Here is a 19117-nt window from a genome sequence, read left to right as displayed (position 1 = left end):
AAAAAATATGAAGGGTTGACTGGGTGCAAATCCCATTTAATAAGAGTAGAGTAAATAAGAGAGAAGGAGAGACGGGAAAACAGGGGGTGGGGGGACAAGAAAGCGGCAATTGAACTTTATTTGCCGGGTGGTGAGTAGGACAATAATCTCTTTTCTCTCTCCTAATCAAACCTTATTTATTTTTACATCCTTAACCTTTTCTTTTTTCTACCAAATAATTGGTTTTCTTTTGTTAAACAAATGTATGTGCTTGGTCGCTCAAGAATCATTAGCTTTCCACTAACATTTGCACGCTTCCCCACTCTTTGTTTCAAAAAGACTGATATGAATGAATTTCTAATCTACACATTATACATAAAGTTGCAAAAAAAAAAAGAAAAAAAAAAGGGAATTTTTGGATTATGATAGACAAGGTAGAGCAGACAAAACTGATTGATTGTGTACAATTGGTTCATAAGAACTCATCAAAAGATGCCACCTCCCAAAATAAATAAATAAAAAAGAAAGAAAAAAGCATTGACAAATAGAGGTAGAAGTATGATTTATAACTTTCGTAGAGTAGAGATAAAGAAAAACATTAACGAATGAATATGTCAATATCTACTAGAGGAATAGCAAAGATGATTTTTGGATCTTGTTATCTAGTCATGTTAGCATCTCTAAGAAGTTAAATATGCTAAAATTTAGTTGATAGTATTATCGAGTAGGGGTGGACAAAATGACTGCATCAAATTCGAATCAAATCAAGTCAAACGATTCGGTTTATATATATATATACAAAAATGTCATTTAAAATTACATTTTACATTATCTACAAAGCGATTGAGCCATAGATCTAAATTCTAATTCAACTTTGCAATTTTAGACAAACACCCGTACTTCTACATCGCAGCTAGTATTATATTTACTGAATGTTTGTTGTTTATTTTTTATTTAGATATATATTACTACTAACTTATGGATATGATGATAAATTTTAATTTACATTTATCATTTGAAAATTTAAGTAATGGAACCAGAATCAAACCGAACAAGAATCGAATGATTCGATCCTACATCTTAAAAAATTATTAATTCATGGTTCAGTTCAATTAACTTGAAAATTCATTGTTCAATTCAAATATCTTGATTCATGGTTCAGTGCAAGTTAAAGTTATGTCCACCCTTATTTGCGAGTATTGTCCAATATTACATAATAAATGTGCTCAAGGGGTAATCATATGGATTTCACTATTGTTGTTGGCTTAAAAGAAAGTAAATTGGCCTAAATTGTATAACGTTGATTGAGACTCTGGAGTTATGATGTCTTGGGCTCCACTCATTTTGTGGGTTTTATGTTCTTCGTTATAAATAATCACACTATCTCAATAAAAGTAATTAAATAATTTTTGTATTTCCAAACACTCATATGCGGAAGAAGTTAATTATTCACAATCTCAAAATTAAGGGGCTAAAATTTCAATTAAGCTATTTGTACAATCTTTGTTGACAACCATTATTGACAATTTTGATGTTGCCAAAATACGGTCAGTTGATTTAGAATATAATTTTTTTAAAATTTAAAAAATGGATAAATGTGATACTACCAAGTATAAAGTTGTCAATAAGCACTATCTAAGTACAATTTTGTACATACATATCATATGTAATGGTGGATTTTTTCCCCTTCGTGTGAGTTTTGTGCTTTTTTAAATAAAATTGGGAGGGAATATGACCTTTTTCTTCCATGAAATCTATAAACAAAAAAACTACATATGTTAAAAAAACTTTTTATTTAATGATAATGCCCTAATTAAATTAATAAAACTAATAATATCACTACAAAATTACGAGCAACACTCGTATTATATACTATTGTGGTGGAAGTAGAATGATTACCTCTACACGGGAAATTAGAATGTTATGGAACGATTCAAGTAAATTCCAATCACGGCAACCTAATTTCACTCAGTATCAATTAAGTAATTGTACTTTAACTTTGTTCAATCATATAACTATAATTTAATTTTATTTCAGTAAGGTAACTCCGTTACTTGGATTGATGAATTAATAATGCAGTTACTTGATTGACACTATACTGTAATATAGTTGCCGCAAATTGCATTAAACAATTATGTATATGATCACTTAAGAATCGTTGTAATTTTCGTAAATTTTAAAACTTACACATCATTGTTATTTAAATCTATAAACTTAATAAAATAAATATGTGCTTGTCGAATTTAGGATAAATAAATCCCTTGAAATGGTCAATTAATAATATTTGAAGAAATGTTCAAAGGAGTGATATAATGAAATATGCATGAATTGTTCAAGTCGTGTTGGGTCTGAAAATGATGTTAATTAAATATTAAAATGACAATTGTATTGAACGGAAAATGGTAGCTTTAGGGCCATACATTGTGCGAGGCTGTGCCGCGACAAGGGGACCCACCACAACACAATACCCTAAGTACACAATATTTAAACTGTAGCTTGACAAAGAAACAATGATTATTTATGTAAAATGGTTGTGCAACCTATGTGCTAAGAACCGAAATAGAGTAAAAAGAATAAAGCTATTACTTGTTCTGTAAAAAAAAAAAAAAAAAAAGTCCTAATATAATACGAGTATAGTTTCAAAACTATAACTAAGGACGTGTCAAAATATCGTACGGTTATGAAAAATTGTTTAACTATTATTTTGAAGCACTGTAATTTTAAATGTCGATATCGTCAAGCATTAGACTACTTCAAGCTTTTAAAAGAGTTATAGCTTTCAAACTCGGCAAAATAGAACGAAAATAAATTTGTTTAACCTTCTTCTATGAAAATTGTGCATATTCGTTGAGAAAATTGGACGGACAAAAATTTAGGCTTCTTGCATGCCTTACTTGGAGAGTGATAGCTAATGTTAGCAGTCAGCACTTTCAAGTCAGGTATAAGGTATTAAGTCCCAATCTGACCTACACTTTTTAAAATTATTTTTTTAAAACTTACTTTTCCATCACGCATTTTATAAAATTCGTAACTTTTTTCAATTTTTTAACCATAGATTTTATCAAATTTTACTAATACTCTGATAGATTTTGATAAAAATCATATTTTTCAGTAAATTTTAATAAATGTTTGTGTATTATATGGTTGAAAATTTGAATAAAATTGTGAACTCATAAAATATCTGGTTGAAAATGAGTTTTAATAATGAATGTCAAACATGATCTGAAAGTCTAACTTTGATCATAATGGGCGAAAGGTGTCAATTGGAAAGGTCGATGAAGTTACCAACAATTTATCAATAGGTATTACTGTTATTTAAATGATTGGATTGGAAGACTAGCACGTCATTTTTATTAATCAATTAGCCTTCAATTCCTCCTAATCAATTTTGGATTAGTCTACAAGTACAAAATCAATTACTAAAAGTTTGACAAACTTGACAAGTGACAGCTCCCTGTTAGTGGGGCGGCTGGCCCCCCCCACCACTCCACCAACAGGGGGCCACCACTTGTCAAGTTTGTCATTGATTTTGTACATATAGAATAATCCATCAATTTTAGTTAAGTTAAAAAAATAGTTATTTTTGCTCCAAATTCGAATTTTACCTACAATAAAATAATTACATTAAATCAAGTAAAACTTTGTTCAAATTTGCAAAGGGTAAATAGAACAATTCCCCTTACCTATTAGCCAAACTGTCAAAAATCCTACTTTTTGGAAATAGCACAAAACGTCATTATTTGAAGCGCTTAGTGTGGGATACTGGATAACACTATCGTCCATTTCCTTAATATAAATTTATGAAATGACAAATATAGCTTACCAATTAAATAAAAGGAAAAGAAGGGAAAAAAATAATAATAATCACAACCATAGTCCCAAAAATTCCAAAAAAATAAAAAAATACATATAAGTCCCAAGTAAATAAAAAAAAATCAAAACAAAAAAAAGAAAATTACTTTCTTCTCCTCCCTTCTCTTCCACCACCACCACCACCATTTGTAAAGACTTGGGAGTTCTATCTTAAAAGGTCAACCTTGTTAAGTGGAGTAGTCCAAGACTTTATAAATTGGTCTATGTTTTCATCATTATTTAATGTGGAATTTTTATCCCTTGACATGCCCCCACAAGATGGTGACTCATTTTTTTAGCAGACCAATTTTGAAATCTGTATGTTTATTTTTTTTAGTCTTAATCGGATCAAATCGCTTGTTAGATTTTAATAGGCTCTGATACCATGTTAAAACTTGTGAATTTTATATTAAAATGTGAACATTATTAAGTGGAGTAGTCCAAAATCTTATAAGTTGGTCTATATTTTCATCGTTATTTGATTTAGAGTCCAAAATCTTATAAGTTGGTCTATATTTTCATCGTTATTCGATGTAGAATTTTTATCTCTTAACACCATTTAATAATGCAGTTACTTGATTGACACTATACTGTAATATAGTTGCCGCAAATTGCATTAAACAATTATGTATATGATCACTTAAGAATCGTTGTAATTTTCGTAAATTTTAAAACTTACACATCATTGTTATTTAAATCTATAAACTTAATAAAATAAATATGTGCTTGTCGAATTTAGGATAAATAAATCCCTTGAAATGGTCAATTAATAATATTTGAAGAAATGTTCAAAGGAGTGATATAATGAAATATGCATGAATTGTTCAAGTCGTGTTGGGTCTGAAAATGATGTTAATTAAATATTAAAATGACAATTGTATTGAACGGAAAATGGTAGCTTTAGGGCCATACATTGTGCGAGGCTGTGCCGCGACAAGGGGACCCACCACCGGTTAGACCTCCGCTTTTGCCGGTTACTTTAATGAATATAGAACAAGATTGGCTTCAATTAATTAACCACGGTCAGTACAAGCCACTTACTTTAGAACGTATTTGACTTAAAAGTAAGTTTAAGTAATTTTTTTTTCCTTAAACGTAAAACTTATTTATTTACTTGTAAATAAACTTGTTTATAAGTAAATTTGAAGTGAACTTATCTGTTCTTGCCTTAATCCGATGGTTCCTAATTTCTTGGTTGTTACTTGAAGTCAAATCAATTCCTAATTTTCTTATTAAACTTGGATACTAAGAAAATAATAAGATATTACTTGTTCTGTAAAAAAAAAAAAAAAAAAGTCCTAATATAATACGAGTATAGTTTCAAAACTATAACTAAGGACGTGTCAAAATATCGTACGGTTATGAAAAATTGTTTAACTATTATTTTGAAGCACTGTAATTTTAAATGTCGATATCGTCAAGCATTAGACTACTTCAAGCTTTTAAAAGAGTTATAGCTTTCAAACTCGGCAAAATAGAACGAAAATAAATTTGTTTAACCTTCTTCTATGAAAATTGTGCATATTCGTTGAGAAAATTGGACGGACAAAAATTTAGGCTTCTTGCATGCCTTACTTGGAGAGTGATAGCTAATGTTAGCAGTCAGCACTTTCAAGTCAGGTATAAGGTATTAAGTCCCAATCTGACCTACACTTTTTAAAATTATTTTTTTAAAACTTACTTTTCCATCACGCATTTTATAAAATTCGTAACTTTTTTCAATTTTTTAACCATAGATTTTATCAAATTTTACTAATACTCTGATAGATTTTGATAAAAATCATATTTTTCAGTAAATTTTAATAAATGTTTGTGTATTATATGGTTGAAAATTTGAATAAAATTGTGAACTCATAAAATATCTGGTTGAAAATGAGTTTTAATAATGAATGTCAAACATGATCTGAAAGTCTAACTTTGATCATAATGGGCGAAAGGTGTCAATTGGAAAGGTCGATGAAGTTACCAACAATTTATCAATAGGTATTACTGTTATTTAAATGATTGGATTGGAAGACTAGCACGTCATTTTTATTAATCAATTAGCCTTCAATTCCTCCTAATCAATTTTGGATTAGTCTACAAGTACAAAATCAATTACTAAAAGTTTGACAAACTTGACAAGTGACAGCTCCCTGTTAGTGGGGCGGCTGGCCCCCCCCACCACTCCACCAACAGGGGGCCACCACTTGTCAAGTTTGTCATTGATTTTGTACATATAGAATAATCCATCAATTTTAGTTAAGTTAAAAAAATAGTTATTTTTGCTCCAAATTCGAATTTTACCTACAATAAAATAATTACATTAAATCAAGTAAAACTTTGTTCAAATTTGCAAAGGGTAAATAGAACAATTCCCCTTACCTATTAGCCAAACTGTCAAAAATCCTACTTTTTGGAAATAGCACAAAACGTCATTATTTGAAGCGCTTAGTGTGGGATACTGGATAACACTATCGTCCATTTCCTTAATATAAATTTATGAAATGACAAATATAGCTTACCAATTAAATAAAAGGAAAAGAAGGGAAAAAAATAATAATAATCACAACCATAGTCCCAAAAATTCCAAAAAAATAAAAAAATACATATAAGTCCCAAGTAAATAAAAAAAAATCAAAACAAAAAAAAGAAAATTACTTTCTTCTCCTCCCTTCTCTTCCACCACCACCACCACCATTTGTAAAGACTTGGGAGTTCTATCTTAAAAGGTCAACCTTGTTAAGTGGAGTAGTCCAAGACTTTATAAATTGGTCTATGTTTTCATCATTATTTAATGTGGAATTTTTATCCCTTGACATGCCCCCACAAGATGGTGACTCATTTTTTTAGCAGACCAATTTTGAAATCTGTATGTTTATTTTTTTTAGTCTTAATCGGATCAAATCGCTTGTTAGATTTTAATAGGCTCTGATACCATGTTAAAACTTGTGAATTTTATATTAAAATGTGAACATTATTAAGTGGAGTAGTCCAAAATCTTATAAGTTGGTCTATATTTTCATCGTTATTGGATTTAGAGTCCAAAATCTTATAAGTTGGTCTATATTTTCATCGTTATTGGATTTAGAGTCCAAAATCTTATAAGTTGGTCTATATTTTCATCGTTATTGGATTTAGAGTCCAAAATCTTATAAGTTGGTCTATATTTTCATCGTTATTGGATTTAGAGTCCAAAATCTTATAAGTTGGTCTATATTTTCATCGTTATTCGATGTAGAATTTTTATCTCTTAACACCATTAACTGTCGCCTCCGCACGGTCTATAAAGGAACCTAATCAAACCAAAAAATTCAAACAAAAAAAAAAAAAAAAAAGGTCATAATACAATACCATACCAAAACAGGAAGGAAAAAAAAATAAAACTGAAAAGATTAGTTTTACAATTCGACTAAACATGCTCATATCTCAAATTCTAGATCTAATAATTCAGATTAGACCAGTCTTCTTTTAACAAAGAAAAATATATCTGAAAAAGAAAAACCAAAAAAGCAGTTTCTAAATCATCAACATCACCCGATCCAGACTTTTTACGGTTTTACTTACATTCAATCACGAAATTATGAACGATTTCCACAAATAAACAGAAAATTTAATCCATTATCAAACAAGGATTTAAGAATTAGTGATCGACTAGAGGCCCAGTAACTTGCGTATATGCCTAAACTGATGGATTGGATTCATTGGAAGCTGTAGGCCCATTATATAACTCAAAGCTGTTGTTCTACAGTATCGACTACTTCCAATCTGCATTTCCATGTTACATTGGAGCTCCAAATTAAATTTTACTAGTAATTATGTATGAAGAAGAAGAAGAAGAAATTTGAGTGATATTGCAATATAAAAAATTTAGCTCCACTATCACAACAAAATTATTTGTTGTAACCAATTAGTGTTGTAGGCCGCTTCTCTATTTTGGTATTGAGATTATCTAATTGTCATTGCTCTCTATTGTGTTGGGCCACCAGGTCTTATCATTTAAACTAAAATGCGTTTATGGGAAACACGACTTTTCTTAAAATTGGGTGACTAATTCAGGCCCTACATCTGGCATTATTGTGACTGTTGGATTTGGACTGTATATTGCCTCCCTTGACTCTTCATTGGAGTGTGCAATCAATATTCTACGGTTTTCTTTCGTCTCCTCTGAGTGTTTTTCATCCTCTTCATCTTTTTCGTGTTCTTGGTTCAATCTTTGTAAATCTTTATGATGTTTAGATTGTATTTAGCGTACAATTGCAGAGATTATGAGGAAAGTGATTTTTTCTGTAAAAGGAAGCGAATAGAAAACTCAAAGTGAAGAAATTTGTGTGATTTCTTCTTACATTTTTGTATTGATTCTTTATGGTTCTTAGTGGATTCGAGATTAATCTACTCATATGCTTAATAGGTGAGTAGGCCTTTGACTGAACATCCATGCCCCAAGAGGCGAAAATTCTTGGTATTCTTATTTTTTGCAATTTTCAGTTTTTCTGCAAATCGTTTTTTAATAAAATTAATCCCGAGACCAACAGATTAGTAATCAAATTTTTTCTCAAAAATATTTACAGTATTAATTATAACACAGAAATTTAATAGTTTAATGTTATATATACAGTCCAAATGAACTAGCAAAATACTTGTGTGAGATATTTTAATGAACATTACCTCGGGAATTCAATAGTAATTTAGGGTGATGTCCTCAATTAGGATTTTGCACATCACTTTTTAAGTACATTAATAAGTACTTGTTTGAGCTCTATTATTTTGGAATAGTAATTTTTGGAAAATATGAGGTTAAAAAGTATTATTTTTTAATTTACGTGTAAAATATTTTATTGAAAAAATATATGGTATAAAATGATTTATAAAAAAAATACATTATGGAAACGCGGCTCAAGCTAGGGTTAAATGTCATTAACATTTATTCATTATCACACTTATATCCTTAAATTTTTTTTCATCACATTCTTTAATTTTAATATTTCATTGATAAGAAAATTTTGCCCTTAATCATGATTTTCATCCAAAAATATATTAATGTGCTTTAAAATAAGAATCAAATATTTAATTGCATTTTTGTATTATTATTTATTTTGGTTCTTTAAAAATACAATGGATAAATTAGTCTTTTTATTCTATCCTAAATAAAATTTGGAGAGAAATTACAATAAGGAACAATTTATGTTAATTTGAAAATAAGAATGTGACGAAAAAAGTTTGAAATATAAATATAATAATATGTAATGGTTATTAAGGGCCCGTTTGAGTCCCGTTATTTCCTAATAATGGATTTTAGAATAGTAAATTAATGGAGAATATGTGGTTAAAAAATAAGATTTTTTTTTAAGATTTAAGTGTAATATTATTATATTAAATAATATGTGGTTGAAAAGAAAAGAAAATAATGTATTTTAAAAAGAATGAAGATCCAACAAGGGCTAGCATTTCATTCAATTAAAATGTAGTCTAATTATTAAAAACTGTAGCGTGAATATATTTAGCTTTTAACAAATTATTAATGTTAATGAATTTCGTGAATTTGAATAGATTTTTAAAATTGTCATTAGAAAAATGTAATTTTAAAAGAGTTTGTTATGTGAATTTTTAAATTCTAAATCCTTCTAAATCTCATGAAATCTCTTTACTAATAAAATTGGTATAAATCCACGAATTGTTTTAGACACCTATATTTTCATGGATTTCATTAAAATCTCAGAAAGAAGGCCCCCCATTTTCAAAGAATTTTAGTAAACCATTAAAATCTCTAGGGTGCATCTAAGAATACTTTTAAAACCCATTAAATTTTCAATTATCTTGTATGGGAAGTGCTAGATAGGGCTGAACAAAGAAACCGTCAAACCGCAAAATCGAATTGAAACCATTTTCTTAAAATCGTTGATTTGATTCCACTTGGATCTATCAACGTTTTGGTTTTGAACCGAACCGAACCACTTCGAAGAGGTTTGGTTCGGGTTTCAGTCTTTGCAAACCTTTTCAAACCATTTACCAAAAAAAATCTAAAAATAAATTATTCTAAATTTTATTTAACCCAATTAAAATTTAACACATTTCAATTTAAAAGATACATCTATATTAGACATGATTCAATTAAACTCAAATCGATAATTTTACATCTCAATTAATTAATTAATCATGTCTAAGTATTCATAAGTCATCATAACTCTAAATGTAAAACCTTTAAATTGGGTAAAGTGTTGAACAACTGATATTAAATCACATTTATCGATTCTCCATTACAATTGAGTAGAGAATAAAATCTAGATTTTAATTCAAACGTGCACATTTCATTTCTTTCTAATAATTTTCTTAAATTTTGCTCAAATTTAAGTCAAAATACCAAAATTCTTTTCTTTTTTGATAATTATTTTTATTGGTAATTATATTATTTTGTTCTAATAATTGTCTGTTTTTCGATCTCCTTAAAGTAATTCACCAATATTTAGATTTAGTAGAAGCTTTTAATGATTCACAAAAAGTCATAGTAGCTAAATACTATTGTATTTAAATTTTTTTAATTATTTTACATCATTTAACTATAATCAATGAATTTATATACTATACTTTTATATTTATGAAGAAAATGAATCATGTATTACACTTGCAGATGTACACCATTAATATCGACTAAGAGTTTAAAATATTTATATCATGTTGTTGCATTATAATATTTATAATTATATAACTTTGATTTGTACTTTTTTAATAATACAATTTATGTTTTAATATGAAATTTTAGCATAATATTATGATTTAACTTATTTGATATATATTAAATTTTTTTGTTAAATCGTGGTTTTAAATCGAACCAAACCGAAAAAAATGGTTTGAATTGGTTTGGTTTAGAAATTGAAGTGGTTTGGTTTGGTTTGGTTTGGAAAAATTTCAAATCACTTTAAATGGTTTGGTTTGAAAATTTGTCTTAAACTGTCCAAACCAAATCGTGTTCATCCCTAGTGCTATATGTACATAATTGTCTATATAACAGTATTCATAATTACACTTGGCACTGGATCCAACCTTTAATTCAAATCTCACACTTGTACATCAATAACCGGATGATTGCCACATCACATTATGAACACCATTATATGCAATAATTATGTACAAGTAGGATTATCCTACCTTGTTAATCTTGAATAATGTTATTTACAGTTGCTTCTTATGACAATCACCCTATATGATATACACATGACAAGTGTTTATTTAATGCATGAGTCAATAAAAAATTACCACATTAATGTATCAAATAAGCATCTATCATGTAAACCACGTAGAATGATTGTCGTAGTAAACGACTACGAATAACATTACTCGTTAATCTTTACAACCGTATAATTAAAGAATTGTCTAATTTAGACAAGCCGTCTCCAACAGCGTGATCCAACTAAAATCCTAAAAATGAGAATTTGTATTTCTTTTATCCATTTGGGAAGTCCACCAAGTTATTTGACACTTGTTTGTATTTCGCGAGTCATCTAACTGTCTTATTAATGAGTAAAGCTTTTCTCACTACTGGATTAGAACTCTGGTCTATGAGTTATTAATGTGACATTAAATGAGATATTTAATTAAATGAAATACTTACTTCTATCTTTTATTGGGTCTATCATTTAGTGTCATCTAAATTGGTGTTGTAACACGTATTGGATAGTATTGAAAATGATCTCCTAAGCACCGATATTTAGCTTAGCACCGTGACATGACACATCATTTAATTGATGAATAAATTAATGGTATATCCTGTGTATTTAATGATTCACCAATTAAATAATTTATCATATCAGTGGTGTTTAATATAAATTAAGCACCCGTATTTAGGAGATAATTCTTGTGGACAGTACTTTTTTTTTTACTACTATCGAAAATTTGAACAAATACTACCTGGGAAAACCAACAAGTTATTTGACATTTGCCCATATTTGGCGAGTCATCTAAACGTTTTATTAATGAGTAATGCTTTTATCACTGCTGGTATCAAAAACATTAGTCTAAATGTCATTAGTGTGACATTAAATGAGATGTATAATTAAATGAAACACTTACTTCCACATTTCATTTAGTACCATCTAAATTGGTGTTGTAGTACCCATGGTGCTCGATAGTACTATTCTTTATTAATAGGGAAATTGCAGCAGCGGTACCAAATCTTTTGTTTATTAGTAGACTTTGTCCAAACCTTCATTTTGTGTCAGCGAATGTCCCAAACCTTTCATAAATATGCAGTCGAAGTCCAGATGGATGGAATCCATCCATTTCACCGTAAGTTGACCAAAGAACTGACTTTGACTCTAATTTTGACCATGTTAGTAATGGCAAAATAGTAACTTGCATATTATCCCATTAATTAAATAAGTTAAATAGATAAACCATAAATAAAAAAAAATGAAAGAAAGAATATGTTAGGATCGGATTGTGATCGTGAATTTTAGAGAGAGAAAATGAATGCTATTGGAAGGCAGAGATCTGGGTCATCATCGACTATGCACCACCAACGGAAGTACTCCGATAATTTTCTAGAATCATCATCAAACGACCGATGGCTCCAATCAGCTGGTCTTCAGCATCTGCAGTCATCTAACAATGCAGTTCCTCTACTTCAGGTGCAGTTCTATTTTTCTGCGTTTCTTGTTGACCACATGTATGCTAGATCTGAATATCTGACGCTAAGAAGGAAATTTTTTTGATTTTTGAATTTTTTTTGAATTTTTTAAAATTAGGATTTTGGATACCATGATGGAGGGGGTTAGGACTCGAGAATGTCTAGGAGCGTGCAGGCGCAGAGGACTTACGGTGGAAGAAGCGATTTGTTTGCTGAACCATTGACGCCACCACTAAATTCACGGCCGGGAAGTCAGAGAAGGAACGGGGAGGAGCAGGTTTTGCCAAATGAGTATAGTCTAGGGCTCTTGGATATGCATTCCCTATAAGTACCCCAGTTTAAAGGTGGTGTTGGTTTCGATTTCGAGGCGAAGTGGTGCTCGCATCGATTTCGATTTCTTATTTTGGTTCCATTTAGCAGTGAATAAGAGGGTAGCCGAGGTGGTGGAGGTTGTGGAATTGATGGGGGCCGACAGATTTGGGCGGAGATGGGTAGCCGGGGTTGGGTAGTCGACGGCTTCAGATTATGGTTGGGGTGAGGTGGGGGTGCAGTCAGGGAAGAAGATGAAGATCGACTATTTTCTTTTTTTAGTTTAATTTAATTGTTAATAATATAGAAAAATAATGTTAATTCTAATTATGCCATTTTACCCTTTCTAATTCAGTCAAAATTGGTCAAAATTCAATTTTATTGGTCAACTAACGGTGAAATGAATGGATTCCATCCATCTGGACTTCGGCTGCATATTTATGAAAGGTTTGGGACCTTCGCTGATACAAAATGAAGGTTTGGTACCTCGACTGCAATTTTCCCTTATTAATACTATTGAAAGTTTGAACAGATGCTTCCTGGAAATGCATGATTCAATAATTCTAAGCGTGTTTCGAAACCATTAATGCTATGTATCATTCTAAATGCTTCGTATCAATTTAGATGATAACGAAATTCACTATTATATTGTCCAATAAATAAAAACAGTTATGATTCTTATTGGACAATAAAGCAGTCTAATAAATAAAAACGGTTATAATTTTATTGGACGATAAAGTAGTGGGATCATCATTATATTTTTTAGTGAAGTTGTGATGCATTTTAATTCATTGAAAAATGTGACACACATTCAAATGTCTCATAAATAAAAGCAGGCATGATTTTATTAGACAATGAAGTAGTGGGATCATTAAATTTTGTAATGAAGTTAGTGTAAGTATTACGTCCTAGGTCCAATCAACTTTGGACATGAATACTTTTATATATAATTAATGCAATTAAATGGCAGATTTATTATTTAATTAATAGACAATTAAATAAATAATAGAGTCCGTAGATTTAAATATTTGTAATTTGTTAATCACAAGGAGTTCTTGTGATTGTGAGATACAAATTACATCTGATTGAATCTTAAATTATCCGTGGCCGTAAGTAATAACGAGATACGGATATCGTTATTACGGATAGACCATCACGTGTGGTATTTCTTACTTGTGAAGTAAGTAGCTGATCTCACAAGTTAAAATGTGGTAATCGTCTAAAAGTTTAAGCTAAGTCGTGCAATTATTGTTTGTTGATTAAGATTTTTTGTATTGCAGGATTGTTCCAATCTTTGTTATTCGAAGCGTGTGGAAGAACTGTAAATCCAGTGAACGGAGCAGTGGGATTACTGTGGACTGGGAACTGGCACTTGTGCCAGTCGGCGGTGGAGACGGTGCTGAGAGGAGGCGTTTTACGGCCGTTGCCAAAATTTTCTGGGTTGATTCAGTCGCCGGAGTTTGATGAAGGGTCAGAAGCTAATAACACTGATTTGTACAAATCGCAAGATCTAAACTTGAGGGTCAAAAGGGAAGGTTTTGATGATGGGCCAAGTGACCTAAATCTCGGTTTGGCAGGGGGTTTTCCGGAGAAAATGACGGCCGGTAGAAGAAAAAATCGGCCGCCTGAGGAACGGAGGCCGGCGTCTCCATCAGACGAGTCTGAAACGACGACGTTGGAGAGTGGTCTTCTGTGTAACCAAGAGTTGCAGCAAAATCACCCTGGACGGGAATCTAAGCTTTTGAGACTCTTCTTCTAAAGTTTTTTTCTCATTATTTTCTTCCTTATTTGGCTTAAATTTTTGGGTTTTTTTTTTTTTTTTTTTTTGGCTCAATTAATTTTTTGGTTTTTTTTTTTTTTTTTTTTTTTTGGCTCAATTAGGGTTTTCTTTTTTTCTTTTTGGGCACTTGATTTCTCAATTTTGTACTCAGAGGAAAAAACATTTTTAGAAGGAGAGAAATCAAAGTTGCCTTGCGTCTGAATTCTGTGATAACGCTCGACCTTTTCGTTTTTCATAATAAATTGGAAGTCGTCTATATAAATTATTTTGCATCATTTCATGTCATTGTCGCACACGAAATAATTCTTTTTCGCAAGACAAAATTTCTTATGGATGATTGGAATAATAGACCAATGTCTTCAATAATTGATAAATGCTTGGCATATGCATAATTAATGCATATTTAAATTAATCTTGACGAATATTCTTATCAAAGCCTTTTTATTGTGAAGTGGGTTTTAAGTTTATGGTACAATTAAAAACATTAAAAAATGGAGTGTCATAATCTATTATTTAGCGCTCGATTGGTAGTAATTTTTCATCCTAAAAAATCAATTTTTTAATCGTTATTTCATTATTCCAGCCGTCATTTTTGACTTCGTCACTTACAGGTGAGTCTCACTTTTTTCTTTGATAATCAAAAAATCAATTATCATAATCACTACGGAACATGCCTTTAATGTTTTATCAAATAAATAATGTTATCTAATAATAATGCGACATTAATTTAAATGACACTATTTAATCGACTAGAGAATAAAGTTGATCGAGTAAATCTCTTTTATTAAGAATAAAGTTCACATTGTATTGCATGAATTTTGCGTTGTGAAAGAGGCGTGCAAAGAGCACAGTGGAGGGACCTACTATAGCACGTATCTATTAATGTAAATGGATTGGGAAGTATGTTATCAATTTTAATTAATTACAATTACAATTTTAATATTAATTTTCAATCATAAAATCGTTTAAATCATTTTTAAATTGATATAGTTAAAAGATATTTTTTAGTACAAACTTAACTTCATAAAATTATAGGTATGAGATGCACACGAAAATTTTAAGAATAATTAAATTTCTGTTTGATTCATATTTATAAAAATTTTATTTACACATTTCGATTTGAAGTGATGGGCAGTGTAGAGAGTTGAAGTAGGTATATGTCACGAACTTGGGTTCTCTTTGTGCATTCTCGGGTGTAAGTTTCACCTACAACTACAAGTCTTTGATTGTATGACATGTTCAGAATGCAACAACTAGGAATTTTCTTGAAGATATATTGATGATTCCTAAAATGATTTGATTCTTATCATCTCAAGTAATATTGTTTAGGGAATCTTAATTACAGTACTTCTCATTTAAATTGTTTATAGGTAATTTCTAAACAATTTTCAAGAATCGTTTTTTGCCTCTTTTTGGTATTAAATTAGATGTTGGAGTCCCCGTCTTCCCTATTTCTTTATGAACAATGTTATCTAAAATCATTGGTGTTGAAACACATATTTAAGTGACTACACTTTATAGATTCAACTAAAAGAGTCATGTAACTTTATATTTATATGAATCTATCATTTAATTTCATATAATTGTCACATTAGCTAACGCTTAGCACCAATAATAATAAATAATATTACTCTTTCTAGAATACAAATAAGTGCCCAATACCATTACTTATTACTTATTCACACTCAAGTGTGGACACTTTTCGAGGGGGGGAGGGGCGGGAATGGAGGACCAAAAAGGAAATATTAATGGCAATTCATAAATTCGTGGACCAACCATTGAAATTTTACATGGATAACAAGATAAGTGTTTATTTGGCACTGCTTGTTTAAAATCATTATTCCTCAAACTCCTTTTCAACCACATATTTTTTCAATAAAATAACTCAATTTTTTCTTACATTTTAGACAGATGCTTGGTGCACAGGGTACTTGATAATTTTGCATTGAAAGATAGACTTTTTTTATATATAAAAAAAAAAAGGACCAAACAGGGGAATTGTTCTTTTAAGTTAACAACACATTCTCCAAAAAAGATTTTTCATTACAAATAATCTGTCCAAAAAACGCTAAGATTGAATTCAACTAGAAAATAGAAAAAATATATTCAAAAATCGTCTTAAGTTCCGAAAACTTTTTATGTGAATATAGATTTAACAATTTTAAAGGAATAGAAAAGACTTTTTGGTAATGATTAATTAATGGGTTCATAGAGTAGAAAACAATTAAGCATAGTAGAGACAAACACTGCAACCCTGCCTGTTCATTTCAGACAAGAATAGTTCCAATGCACATTCAATTGTTTGACTTTTTTGTCTTGTTTATACTGACAGCACAAGTTGCAGCTCAAGATAGGGGGTGGGCATGGGGGGACAAGACGAACTAAAGATAATTTCCAAGATTTGAATTCTGGACTACCATGTGTAATAGTTGCATAATGTCCCATGAATCCTAAGGCTATTGAACTGTATGTGTGTGTGTATACACACATGTATCATGTGAGTTCTTTTCAACTTCAGTTGGGATTCGGGACATTGATCGCGAAAAGATAAAAGGGTCAAAGGGTTTAACCCGAATCAACCGGAGGTCAAAAACAATCAGATGGCACTAAGATTAGAACAAGAACTGGTTAATAACAGTGTCACTTGGATATTACATTATTTACATCAGTTTTTCATTTTCCTTCACAAGCAGAAAAAGTAGGAAAAAGAAAGACACTCTGTGTACAACTAATTGGTGAGAATGAAATAAAATTTCCTGTAACATTGGATACCTGGATTACTGACGACTGAAGCATTGATGTGTTAAAAAATACCGTATGAAAATATGAGACTAGTTATCAGGTCGATTCTTACATCCATGATTGCTACCTCCAGTAGGCCAAAATGGTTTGGAGTAGTGTTAGCATTTTGATTCGAAGGTCAAGTATGATCAGTTCTAAGGGTCTTGGTCAGGCTGATGATACACAGTTACGTTGTAGCATACATATGCGTTCTCAGACTAGTTTCTTTAACCTGTAGGACGTTTAGTTGGAAAATAAATGATCCAAATGATGCAAAAAGATTATTGGAAAGAATGCGAAATTTGTGTTTACCTGTATTGCTGCTATCATGGTTATAAAATCCATGCACTGTTCAAGTAAAGCGCGCTCTTTAGCAGTGACTTTTGCAAGTTCAGTCACTAATGAGTCTGCTTCCTCGACCTGAAACGAGATTGAAATTGTTCTGCATAGGTCAGCCTTGTAAATACAACAGCTTTCGGCTGAAATTGAAAATGACATTCTAGTCCCATTTTTCTCTTATCAAACAAGGCTTATCCAGAGATTGCGTCGAAAGAACAAAATGGAAACTTTTTAGTCCATGCTGATTACAACTGGAAAAGGAACACAGCCAAAGACAACTAATGTTCACTGTGGATGAGGGGTAGGGTATCTTTGACTTCTTGAGCATGTTTGCCAAAGCTTTTGCGTCCTACGAAATGTGTGGATAAAAATAGAGTTTGACCAGCTGCAATTCTAAGCTTTGCCAAACATGCACAAGATAGCAAAATCAACCCCAATAGGCTATTATTTGCAGCAAAATACAAACAGAAGCAGTTTTCCCACATTTTTTTATTCTCAAAAGCTACCATTCCTTCTTCCTCACAACCCAAATAAACGAGGGGATAAAATTAAGGAAATTCCACCCATATCATCTCTGTCAGGACTTGTTTTCAGCGCTGGTGTATTTTTTCAATAAATCATAATTCACAATGCCATTGTCAAATTTTAATTGCACTCGATAGCAAATTCAGAAAAGGCACCACATTCACGGTAAAGCATGCTGTAAACAAGAGTAAATGAGATTACCTTTGGCAGAAGTGAACATATTGAGGATGCCATTGTCTGCATCACATCAACTGTGGAACTTATAGCATCTTTCAAGCTTTGCATGTCAGCCTGTCAAAATTGATTCTTGATTTTGTCAAACTAAATTAGTTTTACACCTGAGACAAGGTTTAGAACATTAGCAACAAGAAATGAACACCAAAGGCCACATACAATTGCTCCTCCAACAACCGGAAGACGAAGAGTGCTAGCCTTCAAAGCTTCAATAGCTCCAAGCAAAGATATTGAGTGGTCTTTATCCAAAGAAGCCCAATCTTCCAAGGACATCTACATCAGAAATATGAACAGACTTGAGATCGGTCTACAGGCACAATTCCACCAACAAAGAGAGGGAAGAGATAATTCAAACAAATTCTGAGATAATGTAGGTTCCACAGAAGAGAAATTAGTTGGAAATCAGATAAATAAAACATAAACGTTACAATAAAAGAAATTAAGTTACAATACTATTAACCCACAACTAATGCAAGGATTCCATATACGAACTATACAGGCTTAAAGAATGGTGGCTACAACTCACTGGCACTCAACCGTATGCAAAAATATAAGTATCTCCATCTATAAAAACTCTAAAATGATCTCAAATTGAATCCCATTATCAACAAGTTGCCAAAATTATTGATCTAAAGGTATAGATTCAAATAAAAGTAAAAAGCTAAAAAATATCAATATTTCAAGATCAGTTCTTTTTCCTAGCGCTCTCAAAGTAG

At 30.9% G+C, this 19117-nt stretch overlaps 2 protein-coding genes across 2 annotated transcripts; one reads left to right on the top strand and one right to left on the bottom strand.

Annotated features, from left to right (window-relative positions):
* Positions 1–13146: 13146 nt before the first annotated feature.
* Positions 13147–14501, top strand: LOC111380415 (LOB domain-containing protein 39-like). Its single transcript, XM_023003973.1, has 2 exons — positions 13147–13219; positions 14023–14501. Exons 1-2 carry the CDS (start codon positions 13147–13149, stop codon positions 14499–14501), a joined length of 552 nt encoding a protein of 183 aa, XP_022859741.1.
* A 2646-nt stretch (positions 14502–17147) lies between these two features.
* Positions 17148–18699, bottom strand: LOC111380432 (protein SNOWY COTYLEDON 3). Its single transcript, XM_023004000.1, has 4 exons — positions 18561–18699; positions 18369–18458; positions 17616–17723; positions 17148–17535 (listed from the first exon to the last, which is right to left on the bottom strand). The coding sequence occupies exons 1-4, from the start codon at positions 18672–18674 to the stop codon at positions 17491–17493; spliced, it is 357 nt and encodes a 118-aa protein (XP_022859768.1). The 5' UTR covers positions 18675–18699; the 3' UTR covers positions 17148–17490.
* Between the last annotated feature and the right edge of the window lie 418 nt (positions 18700–19117).

This window comes from Olea europaea, unplaced genomic scaffold (genome assembly GCF_002742605.1).
Source record: "Olea europaea var. sylvestris unplaced genomic scaffold, O_europaea_v1 scaffold2142, whole genome shotgun sequence".
NCBI classification, from domain to species: domain Eukaryota; kingdom Viridiplantae; phylum Streptophyta; class Magnoliopsida; order Lamiales; family Oleaceae; genus Olea; species Olea europaea.
Note: the sequence above shows the minus strand (reverse complement) of the source record. Positions and strands in the feature narration are given on the sequence as shown.